The sequence below is a fragment of the Prionailurus bengalensis genome, chromosome B2, assembly GCF_016509475.1.
Source record: "Prionailurus bengalensis isolate Pbe53 chromosome B2, Fcat_Pben_1.1_paternal_pri, whole genome shotgun sequence".
NCBI classification, from domain to species: Eukaryota; Metazoa; Chordata; class Mammalia; order Carnivora; family Felidae; genus Prionailurus; species Prionailurus bengalensis.
In genome coordinates, this window is record NC_057349.1 from 90,440,165 (window position 1) to 90,462,819 (window position 22,655).

General features: G+C 34.6%; 1 protein-coding gene and 1 non-coding gene across 4 annotated transcripts in view; both read right to left on the minus strand.

Annotated features, from left to right (window-relative positions):
* Nucleotides 1–22,655, minus strand: part of ASCC3 (activating signal cointegrator 1 complex subunit 3) — a 368,562-nt gene that overhangs the window by 18,196 nt on the left and 327,711 nt on the right. For all 3 annotated transcript variants that reach the window (XM_043592007.1, XM_043592009.1, XM_043592010.1), the window contains exon 37: nucleotides 15,150–15,374. In XM_043592007.1, coding sequence (XP_043447942.1) covers nucleotides 15,150–15,374 — 225 coding nt within the window. The remainder of the gene's footprint in view (nucleotides 1–15,149; nucleotides 15,375–22,655) is intronic.
* LOC122490633 lies at nucleotides 14,835–14,942 on the minus strand. The gene has a single exon (XR_006299178.1). It is a non-coding gene; the product is annotated as a U6 spliceosomal RNA (small nuclear RNA).

The following is a 22,655-nucleotide window of genomic DNA, read 5'->3' on the forward strand; positions in this document are numbered from 1 at the left end:
CAACTTCATTGCAAGAAAATAGAATCACTGAACACTAAAGAAAAGCTATCATTCAAGATACATCAAATGGTATTAACAGGTGGATAATAAGATGTAGTTCTAAGGTCCATTATTTAACATTTTCTAAATTTAGTTTGAAAAGTCTGTGAATTAGTCCTCACTGTCATCAAGAGTCTGTGGCTGTAGAGAGTACATGTGGAGAGGACAGATGATGCCCCAGCTCTTCTACCCACAGCCCCCTTAGCATTCTGACTTGTACCCTCTCTTCTGCCTCCCTTTATCCTTTGCTCTCTTTAAGGAACTTTTTCTCTTTTCCTCACATCTCCTGCTAGTCACCCTTGGGTATCTAGTTGCAGTGTACAGATTGCAACAACCACGTGAAAATAAGATCATGACAAAGGCTGAAATGGTTAGATAATGTTGCCATTTCTGTTCAAATTAGAGGACATAAAGATAATATATTGACAGAACTTAAGAGAAAGGTTTAGTCTAGAATGGGAGAAAAAGATTTTCATTAATTTACAGAAGTTACTATTTATGGAATGTCATGATAATGCAAAATACTATGGAAAGATCATAAAAAATAAGTAAATAAAAGTCTGTGAAACTCATAGCCAAGAGGAACCTAAGGAGATATGACAACTGAATGTAATGTGGTACCTTTAATGGGGCCCTAGCAAAGAAAAAGGACTTTAAGTACACTAAAGAATTCTAAGTACGACTTTAGTTAATAATAATGTATCAATATGGGTTCATTAATTGTGACAAATGTACCTTATTAATGTCAGATGTTACTAACAGAGGAAAACTGGGTGTGGAATATATAGGAACTCTCTGTACTCTCTTTGCAACTTTTCAATAAATCTAACACTGTTCTAAAATATAAAGTATTAAAAAAAAAAGACTATGGAAATTCATCCTAAGCAGTTTGTTAGAACATTAGTTGTTACACATCTGCTAGAAAATGCACTATTTAGTTCAAGAGCTCCCAGAAGTTTTACAATGATGGGAAAAACTGAAAGAAAAAAAAAAAAGCTTTTCTTGACAGAAAGGCATACTCTTTTAAAGGTTGAGGTCAGCTGCAAGTAATGATACAATATTTTGTCAATAATTAAAATGCTATAAGTACATTTATAAGAATCCTTTTCAATAGCAACAGTTGTTCACTGGAACTTTCTCCTGAACTTTTCCCCCCAGAAGGTTAGCATTCAGGAAGCTCAGCTGCTGTCTAACAAACTTAATTAATCAAAAAGTCATTTCCGAGCTGTAACTATGAGTAAAAGCGCTTCAAGTGTGCTAGCAAGCCTACAAGTTAATCAAAATGCTAATGCAGTACAAATTAAAGTTGTGATTAACATTTCACAGTAGCTGCTTAAGTGAGTTGATCACACAAATGGGTTAAGCATTACTCATTTCCTATAGCCCCAACCGGGAAAAGGATTGTTATGTGGGTATGAGGACAGGAGCTGGGGGTAGAAGGATCCTTCATAATAGCATCACATCATCAATAAACCGTCACCAAATTGTCATACAAAAGCTTACAGGTAGAGTCACCCAGGGGGAAATAGCCTTCCAAATTATATTATAGTGCTTGAAGGGAGATTGCCTGTAAATCCACAAGAATAAGTAAAGGTGTTTAACACCTCAAAATCCACACATTTGTGTTAGTTTTGGAAATGCTACATGCATTTAGCTCTGTGTTGCTTCTGGGGAAGGAAATGGTACCTTGTTTCAATGTTGTTTCCTGTGTTCTACTGAGGAATTAAAATGTAGCTCTCATACATGAAGAAATAACCACTAACTGGATGATGATTCTATTTTTTTTTACTACATTTTTATTTTAATTCCAGTATAGTTAACATACAAGGTTTATATTAGTTTCAGATGTGAAACAGAGTGAGTCAATTGGATGATGATTTTGCACCATAGTATGGATCTTTGCATTTGGAAGATTAATCCTTCAGGATTAAATTCATTTAGCATTATTTGCTTTTAAATACTCATCCATTAAGAAAATTTCATCAGGCTTCCATGGCAAGATATGAGCTCCTGGCAGTCTTGCCAGGAAAGCAGCCTGAATTAGACTTCCCTGTTTCCATGAATTTGATAAGGTCACACTAATGTTTACAATAAACAGACTACATTTGTTGGTAGACAATTCAGATTTGGCAGATAATCTCAAAAACATTGTGAGAATCCACACATAATAAATCTCCCTTTTCAATCCTCTCCTAGTAAATAACTTGAAAGGAAAAAGAGAAATATTTATTCATTCCATTCATCATAAATATATTGAAATACACTACATGCCAAGAACTATATCCAAGTTACCTTTACAGTCAGTGATATTATAAATAGTTATTGATAAGGTTCCAGCCTACCTTGGATGATGCAAAATCCTCCAAATGTACGCTCATAGTATTAATATTCCTTAAAATATCCATAAAACAGATATATTTAAAACTCAGTAGTGTAATTTTCATTTTAGGATCCTTTAAAAATTTGAGTTGCAGCAATTAAATATTTAATTATTATTTTTTTTAACTCTTCAGATTATAGATCTCTAAGTATGTATAATCCAATTTTGGAAGTCTAAAAATTATTTATTTATAATCCACCCATCTTTTTCTTAAAATGATTTGAAGAAGCTTTCTGAAGTCTATTGTGCTGTACTACCCACTTAAAGATAATCTTTTCATTTGGTCTAATTATAAGCATTTAAAAGTGTGAAAGGATTCTAAGAATATACAGAAGCTTTTATCTATCATTTACTATATCAAAACATTTCTTACAAGTATTGGATTAGCGATTTGACCAAGTACTTCTTTTGTTAAGCTTAGCAATACCTGGCCTATTTCTACTGCTAACTGTATTTGACTCTACAATTGTAAAACTTGTTCTCTTAATTGACACTGACATTCTTCAATACATTGACAACCCACTAAGCATGTGCTTAGTGCACCCATAGGTAAATACTCCTCAAAGGTTACGTTAGTCTTGCTTCATGGCAGTTCTATCTCCTGGCGTCATACAATATTTTCATGCTTTTTAATCTACTACAAATGGAAATCATTTGTTAATGGAAATATAGAGCCAGCTATAGTCATAGTATTTCTCAGTTAAAAAATTAAATCACTCATATGTGGAATTTAAGAAACAAAACAGATGAACATAGAGGAAGGGAAGGAAAAATAAGATAAAAACAGGGAGGCAAATCATAAGAGACTCTTAAATACAGAGAACAAGCTGAGGGTTGTTGGAGGAGAGGTGGGTGGGGGGATGGACTAAATGGGTAATGGGCATTAAGGGGGGCACTTGTTGGGATGAGCACCAAGTGTTGTATGTAAGTGATAAATCACTGGTTCTACCCTGAAACCAATACTATACTGTATGTTAACTAACTCGAATTTAAATAGATAATGTACTCTAAAAAAAATAAAGTCAATGAAAAATACTCATATCATTGTATCATCTTTTGTTTCCCTTATCCTATTCTTTCCTGTTTTCAGACTTGAATATGTACATACATACATATTTTAAGCTTATCAATTAAAATCTTTTAAAAAATAGATTGAAAATTCAATGTGTTTTCAGAATAGCTGTGGGTTATAAAGAAGATAAAATTGATATGAGATGTAATACACTTTAAGTTTATTGGAAATGGTTTATAGAGAGATAAAGACGTCAAATTATTGTTTGAAGTTTGGGTTAAAGAACAATTTCACCAATAAACTTTCAGGGATTTATTTTTGCAAACTGAAGAAGGTTTTCTGAAAGGAGAAAAGTATATACATCTATTCAATTCATAGATTTCCTCCCCTTTATTTATGGCTAGCACCATTCATGACAATTGATAAAGCCTATTAAAGCATGTTAGATGGTAACTAGACTACAGTGGTGATCATTTTGCAATGTATACACATGTCAAATAACTGTGCTGTACACCTGAAACTAACATAATATTGCATGTCAGTTATCCCACAATTAAGGAAAAAATTCTCCCTGCTTTGGTACTAATAAGACCCAAAAGAACAAAAACATGTTAACATTAATTTGTGTGGCAGATGAGCTACATATTACTTTCTGTGTGCAAGAGAAGAAAGGCTGGAAACAGTAGTTCAAAAAGACCTGGGCATTAAGGAAAATAATGTGAAATCACAGCTCTTTTATTAAAGTTAGATGCAAGAGCACTGGGGTGACTCAGCTGGTTAAGTGTCCAACCCTTGATTTAGGCTCAGGTCATGATCTCACAGTTCGTGAGATCAAGTCCCGCATAGGGCTCTGTGCTGACGGCATGGAGCCTGCTTGGGATTCATTCTCTGCCTCTATCTCTACCTCTCTCTCTCTCTCAAAATAAATAAATAAACAATATTTTAAAAAGGTCAGATGCAAGAATTTACACCTTACCTGCCAGAGTATACCTTTTAGGTACTGAATCCCTAGATTATTACCAAAGCAGGCCCTCTTGTTTACCTTTGCCTACATCCATGAGGGCAACAAAACATGAATTCGATCTATATAAACATGTGCCTTGCTTGGTATGCAGAATACAGAACTTTCCACTCTTCCTCGATAGTAAAGGGGAGATGTCTACTATTTTGGGGGAATTGGTAGTTCTGTATCTTGAGGCAAGGAATCTCTGAGATTGCTTATTGCTACTAGAAGTTTGAAGCTTTTCAAAAAGAATCAGTGTGATGGACAAAGTCTGCCTTTAGGGGAGCTCCATTAGTTGTTAGTTGTGATTAACCAGTGAAAGAAGCCAAGAACCTAACCTAAGCAGCACTGAAGAATGAAAGAGAAACATAAGATATGTGTATATGTGTTTTAATAGTACACTTATGCATAGCTTGTTCTAGTATGCATAAAACATGTATATTTAAAATATATGCATACTAATATATTATATGTACTTTTTGTCCATATGTAGATGTAATACATTGTATTATATATATATACACACACACACACACACACACACACATACATATATACACATTTATTTATTTATTTTACTGGGTTATTTTGTAATTATGATGGCATTTCTCCTTCCCTTGATGGTTACATCAGCAATCTGTCTTTCCTCCATTGTTTCCAATTTTTGTGGTTTTCAGAGAGAATGTGGGGAAGTAAATGGTTAATTCACTGGTCTATCTAGAATGATATAAAAAACTTGAGAAACAGCATAAGCAGTTATATAAAAAAGGCAAACAGCATATCTACTGGAAGCTGTGGAGTGATGTGATATAATACAGCAATTACAAATATCAACCATATTAACAACTTGCTCTTAGAACTGGTTAAAGGAACTACAGACCACTGAAAGGGAACTAAGTAAATAAAAGAAGGTGATTTTAGTATAAAGGGAACAGTTAATTAAAAATATTATTCATGATCTAGTGGAAATTCTTAGTTTAAAAACAGTAGAAAGTGAAATTCTCATATTTTAAAAGAAATTCTGACTAGATCATGAGTACAATTTTACATCCATCCTTACAGGACAAAGGGAAATGGTGAGCTATACCTTTATTGCAAATAACCAAACTATGCTAAAAACTTCTTCTTTTTGATGTGATTTTGAGAAAACTACTTAGTTTTCATGTGTAAAATGAGGATAACTGTACTACTTCATTGGACCTATTGCGACAAATCCAATGCGAAGCAAGCAGAATAGAGCCTAGGACAAAGAAAAGTTATCACTTCATTGTTAAAGATGGTCTGCCTGTGGGCCATCATTATACACTGGATGTTTTGGTGTGGGGTGCAGGGATAGTGTGCAATTCTCCAAATAATTCTGGTAGAATTTGGGATTTACATACATTAATTGCCATTTAAATATGGAAGCAAATGTCTCCATATACCTTTCTAATCAACCTACAGTCATATTTTGTGTGTGTGTGTTCTTTCATAACAGAATCTTACAGTGTTTAAAGGCACTGATGTTAAAGTCCTTTAAAATGAATATTAAAATACACAGAGAGATTTTGGTCTCTTAAATTTAGCCTGCAGCAGCCTTAGCTGACAGGTCAATCTGTCGTCTACCACATCTTTTTTTTTTTTTTAATATGAAATATTGTCAAATTGGTTTTCATACAACACCCAGTGCTCATCCCAACAGGTGCCCTCCTCAATTCCCCTCACCCACCCCCCCCTCCCACCAGCAACATCTTAAACGTTCCAAATAACCCAGCAAACTGACAGCACAGTCACACTTTGAAACACATAGTCCTCTGGTTCTCAGCTCACTGAGTTGGCTCCTCTAGCCCGGGTTTCCCTTTTTCCATGAAACACCTGAAAATATTCAATTCCTAGGAAGTTTTGCTATAAATACCATCCAGGAGGTAGTGGGAGTGACTAAGATATAAACCTGTACTCTTATGCTATTTGGCTCAGTATTGTATTTAGTTTTCATTTAAGTGAAGATGACTTTAAATATTTTATTTTTAAGTAAAATTGAAGATGACTTTAATGTAAAGACTTATAGCACTTTTTAGAAAAGATCAGAGATATTCGATCAGGATTTGAAGTCCTGGAATTTCCACTGGTTTCAGCATGGACTGCCTTGACAAATCACCTGTAACATAGTTATTTAACTTCTATGAACATCAATTTCTTTGTGTCTTGATAAAAAACAAACCAAACAAAACAAGACAAAAACCCAAACAAACAGCAGAGAGCTAATCAAGACATCAGCAGTTCTGGCTTTGCTGTCAAATTTGGAAAATTTAGGCATGTCAGTTTAATTTTTGATACTTCTTATTTGTAATATTCTCACAAAAGCTGAAAACATAAAGTTTTCCTTTGGTGCAACCAGCACAGAAAGTATGTCATATCACTTACTACATTTTAAATATATATTACAAGTACCATGATCAAGAAGAGGATTTCAAAGGTGAATGGTAGGAACAATCAATTCTGTAATTACTCAATTTACAAATTAGAACATTTTAAGAAGATTTTAAAAAGTGAGGTATGCACAGTAATTTTTACTTTTATTTTTATTCAGTGGGATAGAATGGAAATACTAGTAACAGTAACATATTAAAAGGAGCCATTACAAAAACACCTCAAAGCAAAAGAATGGCACAAATGACCTTGATACATAATTTCAAATGGGTATAAGAAGGAAAGGTAGGCTGTATGGTACATTCTGACTTCAAGCAGGGAAATACAACTACATAAATATGTTTTTCTTTTGTCAAGACTACAGAGTTTTCATAATCTAAATGATGGCTTATATAAAAGGTATGTTTCTATAGGGGCACCCAGGTAGCTCAGTTGGTCAAGCATTTTACTATTGATTTCAGCTCAGATCATGAGTTTGAGCCTGCTTGGATTCTCTCTCTCCCCCTCTCTGCTCCTCCCCTCCTTGTGTGTGTGCGCTCTTGCTCTCAAAGAAATAAACTTAAAAAAATATTTAGGGGCACCGGGTAGTTCAGTCAGGTAAGCATTCGACTTTGGCTCAGTCACGATCTTATGGTTCATTGGTTTGAGCCCCACCTCGGGCTTGTGGTGGTCCACTGACAGTGCAGAGGCTGCTTGGGATTCTCGCTCTCCCTCTCTGCCCCTCCCCCAATTGCACACCATCTCTTTCTCAAAATGAATAAACGTTAAAAAATATTAACTTTGGAGTTAAATGACTATGATAAAGCAAGGAAATAAGAGAGCTACTATGAATAAGGGTACTAAAATAGACCTACTTCCTTGAGTCCTTAAATTGTTTAATTTATAAACATTAACTAGTGCCCTATTCTTGTAAGGTGTTATTCTTATTCAAAAACGAGGGGTTAAGTGACTTGCCTAACACCTTATACTAAAACTAGAGCAGAGCTGGATTTATGGTAAGAGCTGGTGGCATTGAGTCCCACGCATAGACCACAAGGTCATGCTGATGTCCCATGGGGGCAGGAGTATAATTTTCAATCAGCCAGCAGGGCTGCAGCTTGGAAAACTGTGTGAACCAATGCTTTCTAAGGCCAACAATATCCACGTAATCAAATGAGAAAAATAGGGTACAATAATAAAACTGTCAATCAGCCACCACATAAAATTTTACCAACTCTTGATTTTCACCCCCAAATTTCCATTGGCAACTGTAATATTCTTTCCTTTTCCTGACTTGTTTACTTCTATCACAATCTTACAAGAAATTGCAGGAATCAGAGGATTTAGGATGGCTGGTTGCCATCTCTTTACAACAAAGATTTGTTTTTACCATGTGGCTTCTGATTAGCCAACTCAACATTCAAGATGATCATAACTAATACTTGTAATTTCTAATAAAGAAAATCCCACCACAATGTCTGGCTATAAGGGACTCATTAAATAAACTATGACCTTCATATGAAGGAATATAGTGCAGTCATTAGAAATTATGTTGGGTGGGGCGCCTGGGTGGCTTGGTCGGTTGGGCGTCCGACTTCAGCTCAGGTCATGATCTCACAGTCCGTGAGTTCGAGCCCCGCGTCGGGCTCTGTGCTGACAGCTCAGAGCCTGGAGCCTGTTTCAGATTCTGTGTCTCCCTCTCTCTCTGCCCCTCCCCTGTTCATGCTCTGTCTCTCTCTGTCTTAAAAATAAATAAACGTTAAAAAAAAATTAAAAAAAAAAATAAATTATGTTGGGAAAAATTTTAGTGTTAAAAATATTTAATGTTATAAATTATTAAGATAGTTTATAAAATAACATGATAAAATATGCAAAAGAAAAAAGTGAGAGGTGTAGAAAGAAAAAGAGCTTCTGAGCTTCCAGGGACAAAAAAGAACAATACACAACTATTGCACCCGAGCTAGTAAATTTGATTTTTGCAGGAAAAAGGGTTAGTAATCCTAAAATGACATTAGGAATATGGTAGAATTGAGGAAATAGTAAATATGTTTTGATTAATGAGAACCAGGTTTCTCGCAGGGGGATGGAGTTTAAAAAGAAGAGTAAAATGAGAAAAAACTGAGGGCTGATGGGGAGTGGGAGGGAGGAGAGGGTGGGTGATGGGCATTAAGGAGGGCACCTGTTGGGAGGAGCACTGGGTGTTGTATGGAAACCAATTTGACAATATATTTCATATTAAAAAAAAGAAGAGTAAAATGAACCTTTTGGTATTAGATTGGAATTGTAGGTATTAGAATGAACTCATGGGTTTATAAATACAAATATTTTCACATACATATATACATATACACAGAGATAAGCAGATATACAAACGGATATACGTCTGAGTACGCATACTCGTATCTCCTAGCTTTGCCCAAAGAGAGGGCCTAGAGGCAAAATACCCAGGTGGTGATGGAGTCAGCAAAGATCCAGATTTTAGTCTCTAAATTATTCTCTAATAAAAAGAACCAGGCTCTTTGGAAAAGTCGCTAATTCCAAGGCTGAGACAGGGAAAGTAGAAGAGGGAAGGCTGCAAGTTATGTTAAAAACATAATGTGGGCATGTCAGAGAGATACCAGAGCCAAGTGTGAGATGCCCAGTGGTTGTTGCTGAGATGTATCTGTGTAGCAAAATAAATAATGAAAGCAATGGATTTTACCCAACAGAATAAAACAAACACTCATGAGTTTATACTTATATAAATAAACAGATGGATAAAATAAATAAGTAAGTGGAGAAGAAAAAGTTCTTCATTCCAGCAGAATTCTGGGAAAAATGGAAATAGAAAATCAGAATAGTAATAATTGCCTCAGGCAAAATTAACCAATAGATGCTAAAAATAATGTAGGAAAGTATGATAGGAAACTGGATATTGCATAATCTCAAATCTCAAAATATCTGCCCACAAAATACCTACTAATTATAAAAAAAAAAAAAAGAAGTAACTATCGTGGAGAAGCCTGGCAGATACCACCTCAATTGTACAAGTTAATTTCACTGGTAATGAGAACATCAATGTCATAAGCCTATCATATATGATATAGTGAGGGTGCAAGACATCACTTTTGTGGTATTCTTGCTAAATACATATACAAATAAAAATAAACACACACACATCTCTCTCTCTCTCTCTCTCTCTCTTCATATATATATATATATATATATATATGTATACACACACACACACATACACACACACACACACACACATATTCTTCAAAGATGGCCAATATCATGAAATTCAAGGGGACTGAGGAGACATGATTACTAAATGCAATGTGGGTTTCTTCAACAAAGCAGGAAAGAATGTCCAATGGGAAAAAGACAGTATCTTCAACAAATGGTGCTAGGAAAAATGGAGGGCAATATGCAAAGGAATGAAACTGGACCACTTTCTTAAACCATACACAAAAATAAATTCAAAGTGAATTAAAGACCTAAATATGAGACGTGAAACCATAAAAGTCTTAGAGGAGAGCACAGGCAGTAACTTCTCTGACATTGGCCATAGTAATTTTTTCTACATTGGTTCCCCAAGGCAAGGAAAACAAAAGTAAAAATATACTATTGGGACCAAATCAAAATAAAAAGCTTCTGCACAGTGAAGCTAACAATCAGTAAAACTGAAAGGCAATCTATGGAATGGGAGAAGATATTTGCAAATGACATATCTGATAAAGGACTAGTATCCAAAATATATGAAGAACTTATGCAAATCAGTACCATCAAAAGAACTAATCCAATTAGAAATGGGCAGAAGACATGAACAGACATTTTTCCAAAGAAAACATAGAGATGGCCAACAAACACATGAAAAGATGCTCATCATCACTCATCATTAGGGAAGTGCAAATTAAAACTACAATGTGTTATCGCCTTACACCTGTTAGAATGGCTAAAAGCAATAACACAAGAAACGTGTTGGCGAGGATATGGAGAAAAAGAAACCCTCTAGCACTGTTGGTGGGAATGCAAACTGATGTAGCCACTGTGCTAAATGGTATGGAGGGTCCTCAGAAAGTTAAAAATAGAACTAACCTATGATCTAGCAATTGCACTTTTGAGTATTTACCCAAAGAATGAACACACACACACACACACACACACACACACACACACACACACGAACAGAATATTATTTAGCCATTAGAAGAATGAAATCTTGCCATTTGTAATGACATAGATGGAGTTACAGAATATAATGCTAAGAAAAATAAGTCAGAGAAAGACAAATACCATATGATTTCACTCATAGTTATGTGGAATTTAAGAAACAATTGTCCAAAGGGGAAAAAAGAGAAAGAGAGAAAGAGACAAAACAAGAAACAGATTCTTAACTACACAGAACAAACTGATGGTTAACAGAGGGGAGGTAGGTGGGAGGAGGGTATATGGGTGGAGGTTGGGTGAAATAGGTGATGGGGATTAAGAAGTGCACTTGTCATGATGAACACCAGGTGACATATGGAATGCTGAATAACTGTATCGTACATCTAAAACTAATATAACGCTTCATGTTCACAAACTGGAATTAAAATAAAAACTTAAAAAAATGAAATGCAATGAGGGATCTCAGATTGGATCTTGGTCTAGAGAAAGGGCATTAGTGAGATAAAATTCAAATAGACAAAATCTGAATGAGGTCTGCAGACAAGCTAATAGACTAGATTAGAACTTAGGCAAGATGTTAAATTAGGGGATGTTGGGCAAAAGATACACAGAAATTTCATTTTACTATTTTTATCAATTTTTTTCTAAGTCTGAAATTGTTTCAAAATAAAAAAATTTAAATGTTTTTAATTAAAAAAATTTAAAATCCATTAACAATAAGAGCCTCATATTTGTGAGGATGAAGAAATATTTACTGTGAATGACTAATTTTAATGTTGTTTTTCCAAATTTTTTACAATGAAGTGTATTGCTTTTATAATTAAAAAGAAAACTATTTCTCTTTAGATCCTATTCACAAGGATCAAACATATTCAAGAAATATAAATATCATCCCAAGAAATGGTATGTAAAAATATCTAATAGAGAATAAAAGTATCTGATGCAATCCTTTTCCTGTATAGCAAATTTAGAAATAGACTTCTCTGGAAATCGCTAATTTCTATTACTATATAGTCTTTGGATCATAATGACTAAGTGGTGAAAAAGAAAGTATAAAAAATTAGTATAATCATATAATTTTTACACATGACATAAAACGTACATCTATAAGTATACTTGCAAGCATCAAAATTTAATTCCTCTTATAACTTCTCTCTAACCCTTGCTAACCCCTGGATTCATTAACAGGTCAATATTTGAAGGGGGAAAAACCAGTTACAGGAAACACAAATGAGTATCCAGGGCCACTCACAAATGAGTATCTAAAGTTTAGAAACTTTAACTTTGTTTATAAAGTGTGACAGGGGTGCTTGCGTGGCTCAGTCAGTTAAGTGTCTGACTCTTGACTTCCACTCAGGTCATGATCTCGTGGTTTGTGGTTCGAGCCCTGTGTCAGGCTCTGTGCTGACAGTGCAGAGCCTTCTTGGGATTCTCTCCCTCTTCCTCTCCCTCTCTGTCCCTTTCCCACTTGCGTGCACTCTCTCTCTCTCTCTCTCTGTCTCTAAAAATAAGTAAATAAACTTAAATAAAGTATGACAAATCGAGTGGCAAATCAGAGAGGTAAACCATGTGGTGGTTATAAAAGGATGTAAAAAAATTTTGTGTGTTAATTATACCTTTAGTTCCCTACTTCCTGAAAGTTTGTGTGTACTCTATTTAATGAAATATTCCTATTCTTTTAAATAATATAATTTTTTTCTGATAATAACAATGTTAGAAGCTAAATTTAAAACATTCAAATAGTTTAGAAAAGCATAAAGAAGAACTTGAAAATCACCCACAATCCTGCTACAGAGATGGTTACTATTAACCTTTTGGTGGACACTATTCTAGATCTTCTCTCCAGGCCTCTTGTCACACACAGATGCAGATATTTTACATACATGTAGAATTGACTAATGGAATTGTAATATTTTGCAGCATTCCATAACCGGAAAGATTCTTAAGTAATTTCAAGTCTTTAATTTTGTAAGTAAACTCCATGTTCACAGACTCATTTACTCTATCTTAAAAACACCTTCAGTTTTTTGAAAATTAAAAAAAAAATGTTTTTCATTACAGAAATGTGCAAAAAAGGTATAGTGAGGAAAATCAAATCTCTCATAGTCTCAATCGCTTAGGAGTGCTCCCCCCACCCTGCTCCTCTTCCAATTACTCCCAGTAAGTGGCAGCTTCATGCTTCCAGTTGCTCAGGAAAAAAGCCTTGGAATCATTTTTGGCTTCTCATTTTATGGAAAAAAAAAACCTTTTCATTTTCTTAACTAAAAAAATATTTTATTTTACAGAGAGTGAGAGAGAGAGAGAGAGAGCACGAGTGGTGGAGAGGGGCAGAGAGAGAGAAGAATCTCAAGTAGGCTTCATGCTCAGTGTGCAGCCCAGTGGGGGCTCTAACTCAGGAACCGTGAGATCATGACCTGAGTGGAAATCAAGAGTCTGATACTCAACCAACTAAGCCACCCAGGTGCCCCCCAAAAACCCTTTTCTAGTTCATTAGCATATTCTGTTAGTTCTGGAAAAAAAAAATACAGGAACGAACATATTCTTGCCAATCTCACACACACCAATCAGGTCCAGCCACCATCATTTCAGGCCTACCCTTAAAGCATTCAAGGTATGAAAAGTTCATTGATAGGGTTTCAGAATCTACACTGCAACTAACCTTCAAGAAATACCACAGGTCAAGTTTTCAGGTACTTTCAAAAAAGAATATTCACAATTACCTGAAAAGGCTATAGAAATACTCTTCCCTTTTTTGAACTATGTATCTCTGTGAGGCTGGCTTTTTCTTCATAGATTTCATGACTTTTTTTTTTTCATATAACATATTTTAATAGACTGTTACAAAAAGATATGTGAATCTAGCTGACTCCTATTAAGCTAGACATTAAAGATATTTGCAAAAATGTAATTAATTACACATTTCACTAATTTTCTTTATTGTCTTGAAAAATACTTTTCCTGAAAAATCATGTTATTTTTATGTTAACATATAATGGGGTATTTATTGTTATTTTTAAATAAAAATATTTGAAAAATTTTCAGTTTTAATTACTATGGTAAGTATTCATAGATATAACTAACATAACCACTAGTAAACCACTGTTATAGCAGCTTCCCTCTCAGAGGAAAGTCCAAAATTCTTTTTTTTAAAAAAAAAATTTTTTTTTAACGTTTATTTATTTTTGAGACAGAGAGAGACAGAGCATGAACGGGGGAGGGGCAGAGAGAGAGGGAGACACAGAATCCGAAGCAGGCTCCAGGCTCTGAGCCATCAGCCCAGAGCCCGATGCGGGGCTGGAACTCACGGACTGCGAGATCGTGACCTGAGTTGAAGTCGGACGCTTAACCGACTGAGCCACCCAGGGCCCCAAGAAAGTACAAAATTCTTAATGGTTTACATACTCCCTGCCTTGACCTACCCCCATTTTCTCTATAATGTCCACATCTACTGTGTTTTGACTATTTCTGGTGCCCCTTTTCACCTTTTTTACAATGGTCTCTGTGACTTTTGTTTGACTATACCAAGTTCTTACATGAGAGAGTTGGCACTAGCTTTTTATAGTTTTTGGAATATACCCCTCAAATCCTATGGCTCACTGTCTGCTTTTAATTCTTTCTTTAATGTCACCTTGTAAGCAAGAAAGTGCAAAATGGAACCTTCCATCTTTGTCTATATTTTCCTTATTATATTTCATTACTTTTTAAAAAAAATAGCAGTTATCACCTCTTGACTTATATTTTTAATTGTCTTTTCCATCTCAAGTGAAAGCCCGTAATAGCAGGTAGTCTTCTGCTTGTTCATTCAGTACCGAGAAAAGTACCTGGCATTTAGTTTTTACTTTCTTTTTTTTTTTTTTTTCCCCAGTGTGGAATGCTTCACGAATTTGAATGTCATCCTTTGCGCAGGGGCCATGCTGATCTTCTCTGTGTTGTTCCAATTTTAGTATGTGTGCTGCTGAAGCAAGCACTAGTCCAACTTTCAATTTCATCCAATGGATGACTGAAATTGTCATCTTTTTGCATTTACACTTGCTTTTTCCTTTGAAAATTCTTGATTTACCTGGTTTTTCTCAACAATGCTATGATAAAATATTTTAAATGCAAGTATATTTTATCCTAAAACAGGAAAAAAAAAACAAATGATGGGAGAAAATATAGGTATTAGACTCTCATACCTGACATACTCTGAGTGCTTGGTCCAAGACTGTTTTGGTATCAGTGTCATAATCTGGGCAGGGCAGCATGGTTCTGCTGAGATGTGCCTGTAGTAGGAGATGTGCTTTGGTGTGAGGGCTATCATATGAATGAGGATTTGATTCAAAGGGAAGACATTTTGCCAGTTCGCTATTCATATGATCTTCATTGTGTCGTACTGGCAAATCTGTGTATTCTTCTGCATCCTGGAAAAAAAAATACATACATATACGTGTATATGTACATGTACATGTATATACATATACATATATATATATAGAGAGAGAGAGAGAGAGAGAGAGAAATGTGTTGAACCAGAAGTATAATAATTAATGTACTTCTTAGCTTAACTATTGACATTTAAAACATGGTTTAGAAAAATGATAAGGTTACCAATCATGCCCCTTAGAATTTTGCTTTGTTTAATACCATTATTAACATGTAGGCACAAGTTAGTAATGTACAATATATCTGAAATGCATGAAAGCTCTTCATATTTATGCAATCAACAAAAAGACCTGCTGGGCATCACAAAGTATGCTTGACACTGGGGCCACAGGAGTAAACCAGAAGCTGAGAGTTCCTCAGGGAAAAAAAAAAACAAGTTCTACAATGATATGGTAAGTACAGAGTGCTGAAGGGACATTGCTTGGGGATCTGATTATTTTAGAGAGTCAGGGAAAGTCTCTTGGAAGCAATGACATTTAAGTTAAGATCTATAGGATGAGTGGAAGAAATAAGTCAGGGCTGGGAAAAGGGGAATGGGGTAAGATTGGTTAGGTAAGAAAAGGATGAAGAGCAGAATCATCAACTTATATTTATTATAATAAATTAGATTAGGAAACAATCAACAAAACTAAAAGGCAACCGGCAGAATGGGAAAAGATATTTGCAAATGACATATTGGATAAAGGGCTAGTATCGAAAATCTATGAAGAACTCACCAAACTCCACACCCAAAAAACAAGTAATCCAGTGAAGAAATGGGCAGAAAACATGAATGGACACTTCTCTAAAGAAGACATTCGGATGGCCAACAGGCACATGAAAAGATGCTCAACGTCGCTCCTCATCAGGGAAATACAAATCAAAACCACACTCAGATATCACCTCACACCAGTCAGAGTGGCTAAAATGGACACATCAGGAGACTATAGATGCTGGCGAGGATGTGGAGAAACGGGAACCCTCTTGCACTGTTGGTAGGAATGCAAATTGGTGCAGCCGCTCTGGAAAATAGTGTGGAGGTTCCTCAAAAAATTAAAAATAGATCTACCCTATGACCTGGCAATAGCACTGCTAGGAATTTATCCAAGGGATACAGGAGTACTGATGCATAGGGGCACTTGTACCCCAATGTTTATAGCAGCACTTTCAAGAATAGCCAAATTATGGAAAGAACCTAAATGTCCATCAACTGATGAATGGATAAAGAAATTGTGGTTTATATACACAATGGAATACTACATGGCAAGGAGAAAGAATGAAATCTGGCCTTTTGTAGCAACGTGGATGGAAAAGGAGAGTGTTATGCTAAGTGAATTAAGTCAGGCAGAGAAAGACAGATACCATATGTTTTCACTCATATGTGGATCCTGAGAAACTTAACAGAAGCCCGGGGGGTGGGGGGGGGGAGGGCAAGGGGGAAAAAGAAAAAAAAAGTTACAGAGAGGGAAGGAAGCAAACCATAAGAGGGTCTTAAATACTGAGAACAAATTGAGGGCTGATGGGCGGTGGGGGAGAGGGGAAAGTGGGTGATGGGCATTGAGGAGGGCACCTGTTGGGATGAGCACTGGGTGTTGTATGGAAATCAATTTGACAATAAATTATATAAAAAAATAATAAAATTCTTAAAAAATAATAAATTAGACTAAAATAAAATGATTTGAAATTAAGTTTCCAGTTTCACATGTAAGGAGCTTAAAAGCCACCATTTTGTCCTAAGAACAAGTAAAAAGTTGAACAGATTGAAAGATCAACAGCTTTTCTTGGATTCATAAGAGAGGGGAGGACATGGGACGAATTGTTGCCCCCAAAACTGGAGACAAAGGAAAATGCAGGGAGTCATGGCTAACAGAAACATAGACTCACCAGTGGTGAAGTAAGAGCTGTAATTGATGAATTATTGGAGGATCAGTGTGGACAACTCAGAGCTAAAAACTCTAGGAGGATCTAGTCTTATAGGGGTCCTCAAAAATATTGTGACATTTACCTCCAGGAGCTTGACCAGATACCCATGGTAAAGATGAGAGAAAAATCCACTTGAGTTTCCAGCAGGGGGAGGAGAAAGGAACCAGTTTGAACTATGCCAGATAACTCTGTTTTTCTTCTTTTTTAAAATTTTTATTATTAAGTGTTCATTTATTTTTGAGAGAGAGAAAGAGAAATTGTGTGCATGTGGGAAGGGCAGGGAGGAGACGGAGGACCCGAAGTGGGCTCCACGCTGACAGCAGAGAGCCTGATGTAGGGCTCGAACTCATAGAGCTGAGAGATCATGACCTGAGTGCAAGCTGAAAGCCTAACTGACTGAGCCACTCGGTTGCCCCAAGAACTCTGTTCTCCTTAAAAAGGCTTGTTCTCAATAGAAACTAGTTAACCAGAGCCTAACCTGCTAGGGTACTATTAGAGCTTAACTGACCTGGGGTAAGGGAAGTACCCAACTTCAGTCCACTCTAGCCATCCTGTCCCACCTAAGAGGGAAGAAAAACTGAGAAACACTTGTGAAGTCACAGTCTAGAGGAATAGGCTCTCTAAAAGACTGAGACATAATCATAGAACTATAGTTCTATGTGATTTCAACTCACCAGCATATTACTAAAGTCCTATTTATAGCAGATTTTTTTACAGAGTACATTATGTCTGGGTATCAAGAAAAAAATTACAAGGTATATCAAAAAGCAACAAAACAACAACAAAATAACAAAACAACAAAAACCCAAAAAACCCTCACAAAACCAAAAACCAAAAAACCTAACCAATTTGAACAGAAAGAGCCAGCATCAGAACTAGACTTGGCAGAGATGTGGGAATTACCAGACTGGGAATTTAGAACAATTGTAATTAGTTGCTAATCAACTAATGTATGTTAAGGGCTCTAATGGATAAAGTAGACAGCACATAAGAACAGATGGGCAATGAAAAAGGAGATGAAAATCCTAAGAAAGAACCAAAAAGAAACTCTAAAGAAAAAAAATACTGTAACAGACAAGAAGAATGCCTTTGACAGGCTTATTAGTAGATAGGTCATGGCTAAGAAAAGAACTTCTGAGCTAGAGGACATATCAATGGAATCTTCAAAAACTTCAAAAAGTAGACTGGAAAAACCAGAACAGAATATCCAAGGACTATGAACAATTACAGAAGGTATACCATAAGCATAATGGGAATACCAAAACAAGAAGAAAGAAACAGAAGAAATATTTGAAATAATAATGACTGAGAATTTCCCCCAAATTAATTTCAGACACCAAACTACAGATCCAGAAAGTTCAGAGAACACCAAGCAGAATACATTTCAAAAAAAATCTACACCTCGGCATATCATCTTCAAACTCTGATTACAGATAAAGTCCTCAAAGAAGCCAGAGGAAAAACACAACTTATTGAGGATCAAGGCTAAGAACTATATCTGACATCTCAAAAACCATGCAAGCAAGAAGAGAGTGGAATGAAGTATTTCAAGTGTTGAAAGAAAAAAACCCTACCAACTTAGAATGCACCATTTAAAATTATCCTTCAAAAGTAAAAGAGAAATAAAGACTTTCTCAAACAAAAATCAAGTTAATTTGTTGCCAGTAAAAATCCCTTACATGAAACATTATGAGATGTTCTTTAGGGAGAAGGAAAACAATATAGGTCAGAAACTTGCTTCTACATAAAGAAAGGAGAGCATGAAAGAAGGAATAAGTGAAGATAAAGTAAAGCTTTTATTTTTATTATTGTTAACTGACCTGATAATAATTTGTTCAAGATAATAGCAACCATGTATTTGATTAGGTATGTTTATGTACATATCATATATATATACACACACACACACACATATATATATATATATATATATATATAATATATATGCTTGTGTGTGTATGCATGTATATATATACATATGTATGCTTATATATAAAGTAAAATAACAACAATGATATAAGAAACAAGAGGGTGGAACTAGTATTATTTTGCTGTTATAAAGTACTGGCACTACCTATGAAATAGTATGATGTTAACAGAAAGTGAAATGGGAGTAGGACTAAATGCATATTGTAAACTTGGGCAATCACCGAAAAAAAAAAAAGTATAACTGATATGCTAAGAAAGGAAAAAATGAAATCATATAAATTCTCAATTAAAACCACAAAAGGCAGAAAAAGAGTGGAAGACAAAAATGGGAACAAAGAATAAGGGCCACAAACAGGAAACATTAGCAAATGTAGCTATGAATCCAACTGTATCAATAATCACTTTGAATGCCAATATCTAGATGACTAAAAGACAGACTGTCAGAGTGGATAAAAAATACAAATCAACTGTATGTTGTCTATAAGAAACTTTAAATATGAAGACACATATATAAGTAAGTGGATGGAGAAAAATATACCATGCTAACACTAATCAAAAGAAAGCAAGAGTAGCTATATTAATTTCAGACAGAGCGACCAAGGAAAAGTTACCAAACCAAGGAAAATTATCAGTAAGATAAAGAAGGGAATTACATAATGATAAAGAAGTCAATTCTCCTGGAAGACATAAAAATTTTTAGTGTATGTGTTCCCAACAACAGAACACCTAACTATGTGAGCACAGTAAGTGACTGAATGTAAGATTGTTTTAATATTAAAAAAATCAATTAATATAATTCACTTTATTAATAAACAAAAACAACACAATCACCTCAATTGATGCAGAAAAAAACATCTGACAAAATGTAACATGCATCCCTAACTAAGACTCTCAGCAAATTAAAAAAAGAAGGGAGCCTTTTCAACCTAGTAAATGGCATCTATGAGAAACCTACAAATAATATATTTACCAGTATCTGACTGAATGCTTCCCCTCTAAGATCAGGAATAATACAAGGGTGTTTGCTCTAAGTATTTCTATTCAACATTGCACCAGAAGTTCCAGTCAGTGCAATCAGGCAAGAAATAAAAGAAACCCAATGAAAAGAAAGAAGTAAAACTGTCTTCATTTGTAGATGATATGATTAACCAGGTAGAAAATCCAATATGATCCAGAAAATAAACTACTAGAATAAGCGAGTTTTGCAAGGTTGCAGGATATAAGATTAGTGTACAAAAATTAATTGTATAGTTATATTTCTGTATATCAGCAACCAAGAATCAGAAATGAAAAAAAAAATGATAGCATAATATATATGAAATACCTAGAGGTGAATTTGAAAAAAAAAAAAAAACCCAAAACCTGAAAACTACAAAACACTGCTAAAAAAATTACAGGACATAACTAAATGGAGAGATATATTTTAATTCTCTTAAAATTGATCTATAGGTTTAATACAGTTTCAATCAAAACCACAGCAGGCTTTTTTCCCCTTAAATAGAAATTGACAAACTGGTTTTAAGATTCACAAGAACTCTGAAAAGAAACAAAGTTGAAGAGTTATCAATACCTGACTGCAAGACTTATTATTATAAAGCTTATCTAATCAAAAGTGTTGTATTGGACTAGAACAGAGTCCAGAAATAATTAACCTATACATATTTAGACAACAATTTTTGACAAAGCTTGAAAGGTGCAACAGTGGAGAAATAGTCTTTTCAAGAGATGGTAGTAGAATAATTGGGTATGTACGTGCAACAAACAAAAAACAAACAACAAACAAACAAACAAACAAAACCACCCAAAGTAAAGCAAAATGAAATAATTCAATTGTAACCTTGCACTCAAAATTTACTGAAAATATATGATAGGCCTAAATATAAGATCTAAAACTATAAAACTTCCAGAAGAAAAACCCTACCTAGGGTTAGGAAAAGATTTCTTGGATAGGATAACTTAAAATTTTATCAATAAAAAAAATTGATAAATTGAGCTTCATCAAAATAAAAAAAATCTGAGAATTAAAATTCAGGACTCAGACTGAAAATAATTACAAAGCATATATCTAATATAGGACTTGTATCCAGAATATATACATTTTCAAAATTCACAGTGGGAATACAAACATCCCAGTGTAAAACAGGCAAAGATTTTAACAGATACTTTATGTGAAGATATGCAATCTCATTAGTTACTAGGAAAATAAAAATTAGAATGACTAAAATTTAAACGACTGATATACCAAATACTGGCAAGAATGTAGAAAAACTGGAACTTTTCCTATATAACTGGCACGAATTTAAAATGTTATATTTGTTTAGGAAAACAGTTTTACATCTTCTTAAAATTTAAAACATATAACTACCATGTGATTCAGCTATTTCATTCCTAGTGATTTACCTAAGAGAAAAGAGACATATGTCCACACAAAGATCACACACAATGGTTGATAATAGCTTTACTTTTAAACCAAAAAATTAGAAAAAAACCTAAATGTCCATCAACAGATGAAGGTAAAAACAAATTGCATTATATCCATACAATGGAATTCTAAACAGTAATAAAAAGAATGAACTATTGATACTCAACATAACACGGATGAATCTCAATAATTATGGTGAAAGAAGCCAGACCAAAAACAGAGTACATACTCTAGAATTTGTAAACTAATCCACAGAGACAGAAAGCAGATGGGTAGTTGTCGATGGACGGGGTCAGAGTGACAGGGGAGAGAGTTAAAGTTCATGGAGGGGTCTGACATAACTTTTGATTTGCATTTGATAGGCATAGAATTCTTGCCTAGGAAATAAAACTATGTGATGGAACTCCTTAAGATTTTCTTATTTGGAATTCAGTAGTATGAAATAATTAGAGTATTCTACTCTCCATGTATAACATGTCTTCATTTATGTTTGCGTGACTTACAATTTCAGAAACCTGTGCCTTTACTGTATCCTAAGAATATATGAGACTACTAAAAATATAGTTATATACTTATGATAAAAATTCAGACTATAATAATAGGGAAATTCTTATTTCAAAAACTGGAATAAATTCATTTAAACAAATATTTGTTGACGATCTGCTAATGAGAAAGAATGCATTATTCAACCAATCACATAAATAAATGCAAATTAGATAAGGTGAAAAATGCTATGAACAAGAAATATATGGAAGCATAAGAGAGTTTAGCCAAGAAATTAGTTAGGAAAGTCATAAAGACTTCGTGGAGGAAAAGGCAGATAAGCTAAGATACAGAGATCAGCAGATATTAACTAGATGAAGAGAGAAGTGAGGAGTGTTCTAGGAACAGTATATACAAAGGCTCTATAGTGGGAGGGAAAATTGTGAGTCCAAGAGACTAAAAAAATGTGTCTAAAAATAATGTCAGTTGATTTAAAACACATTTTAAGTGAATATCTGAAACA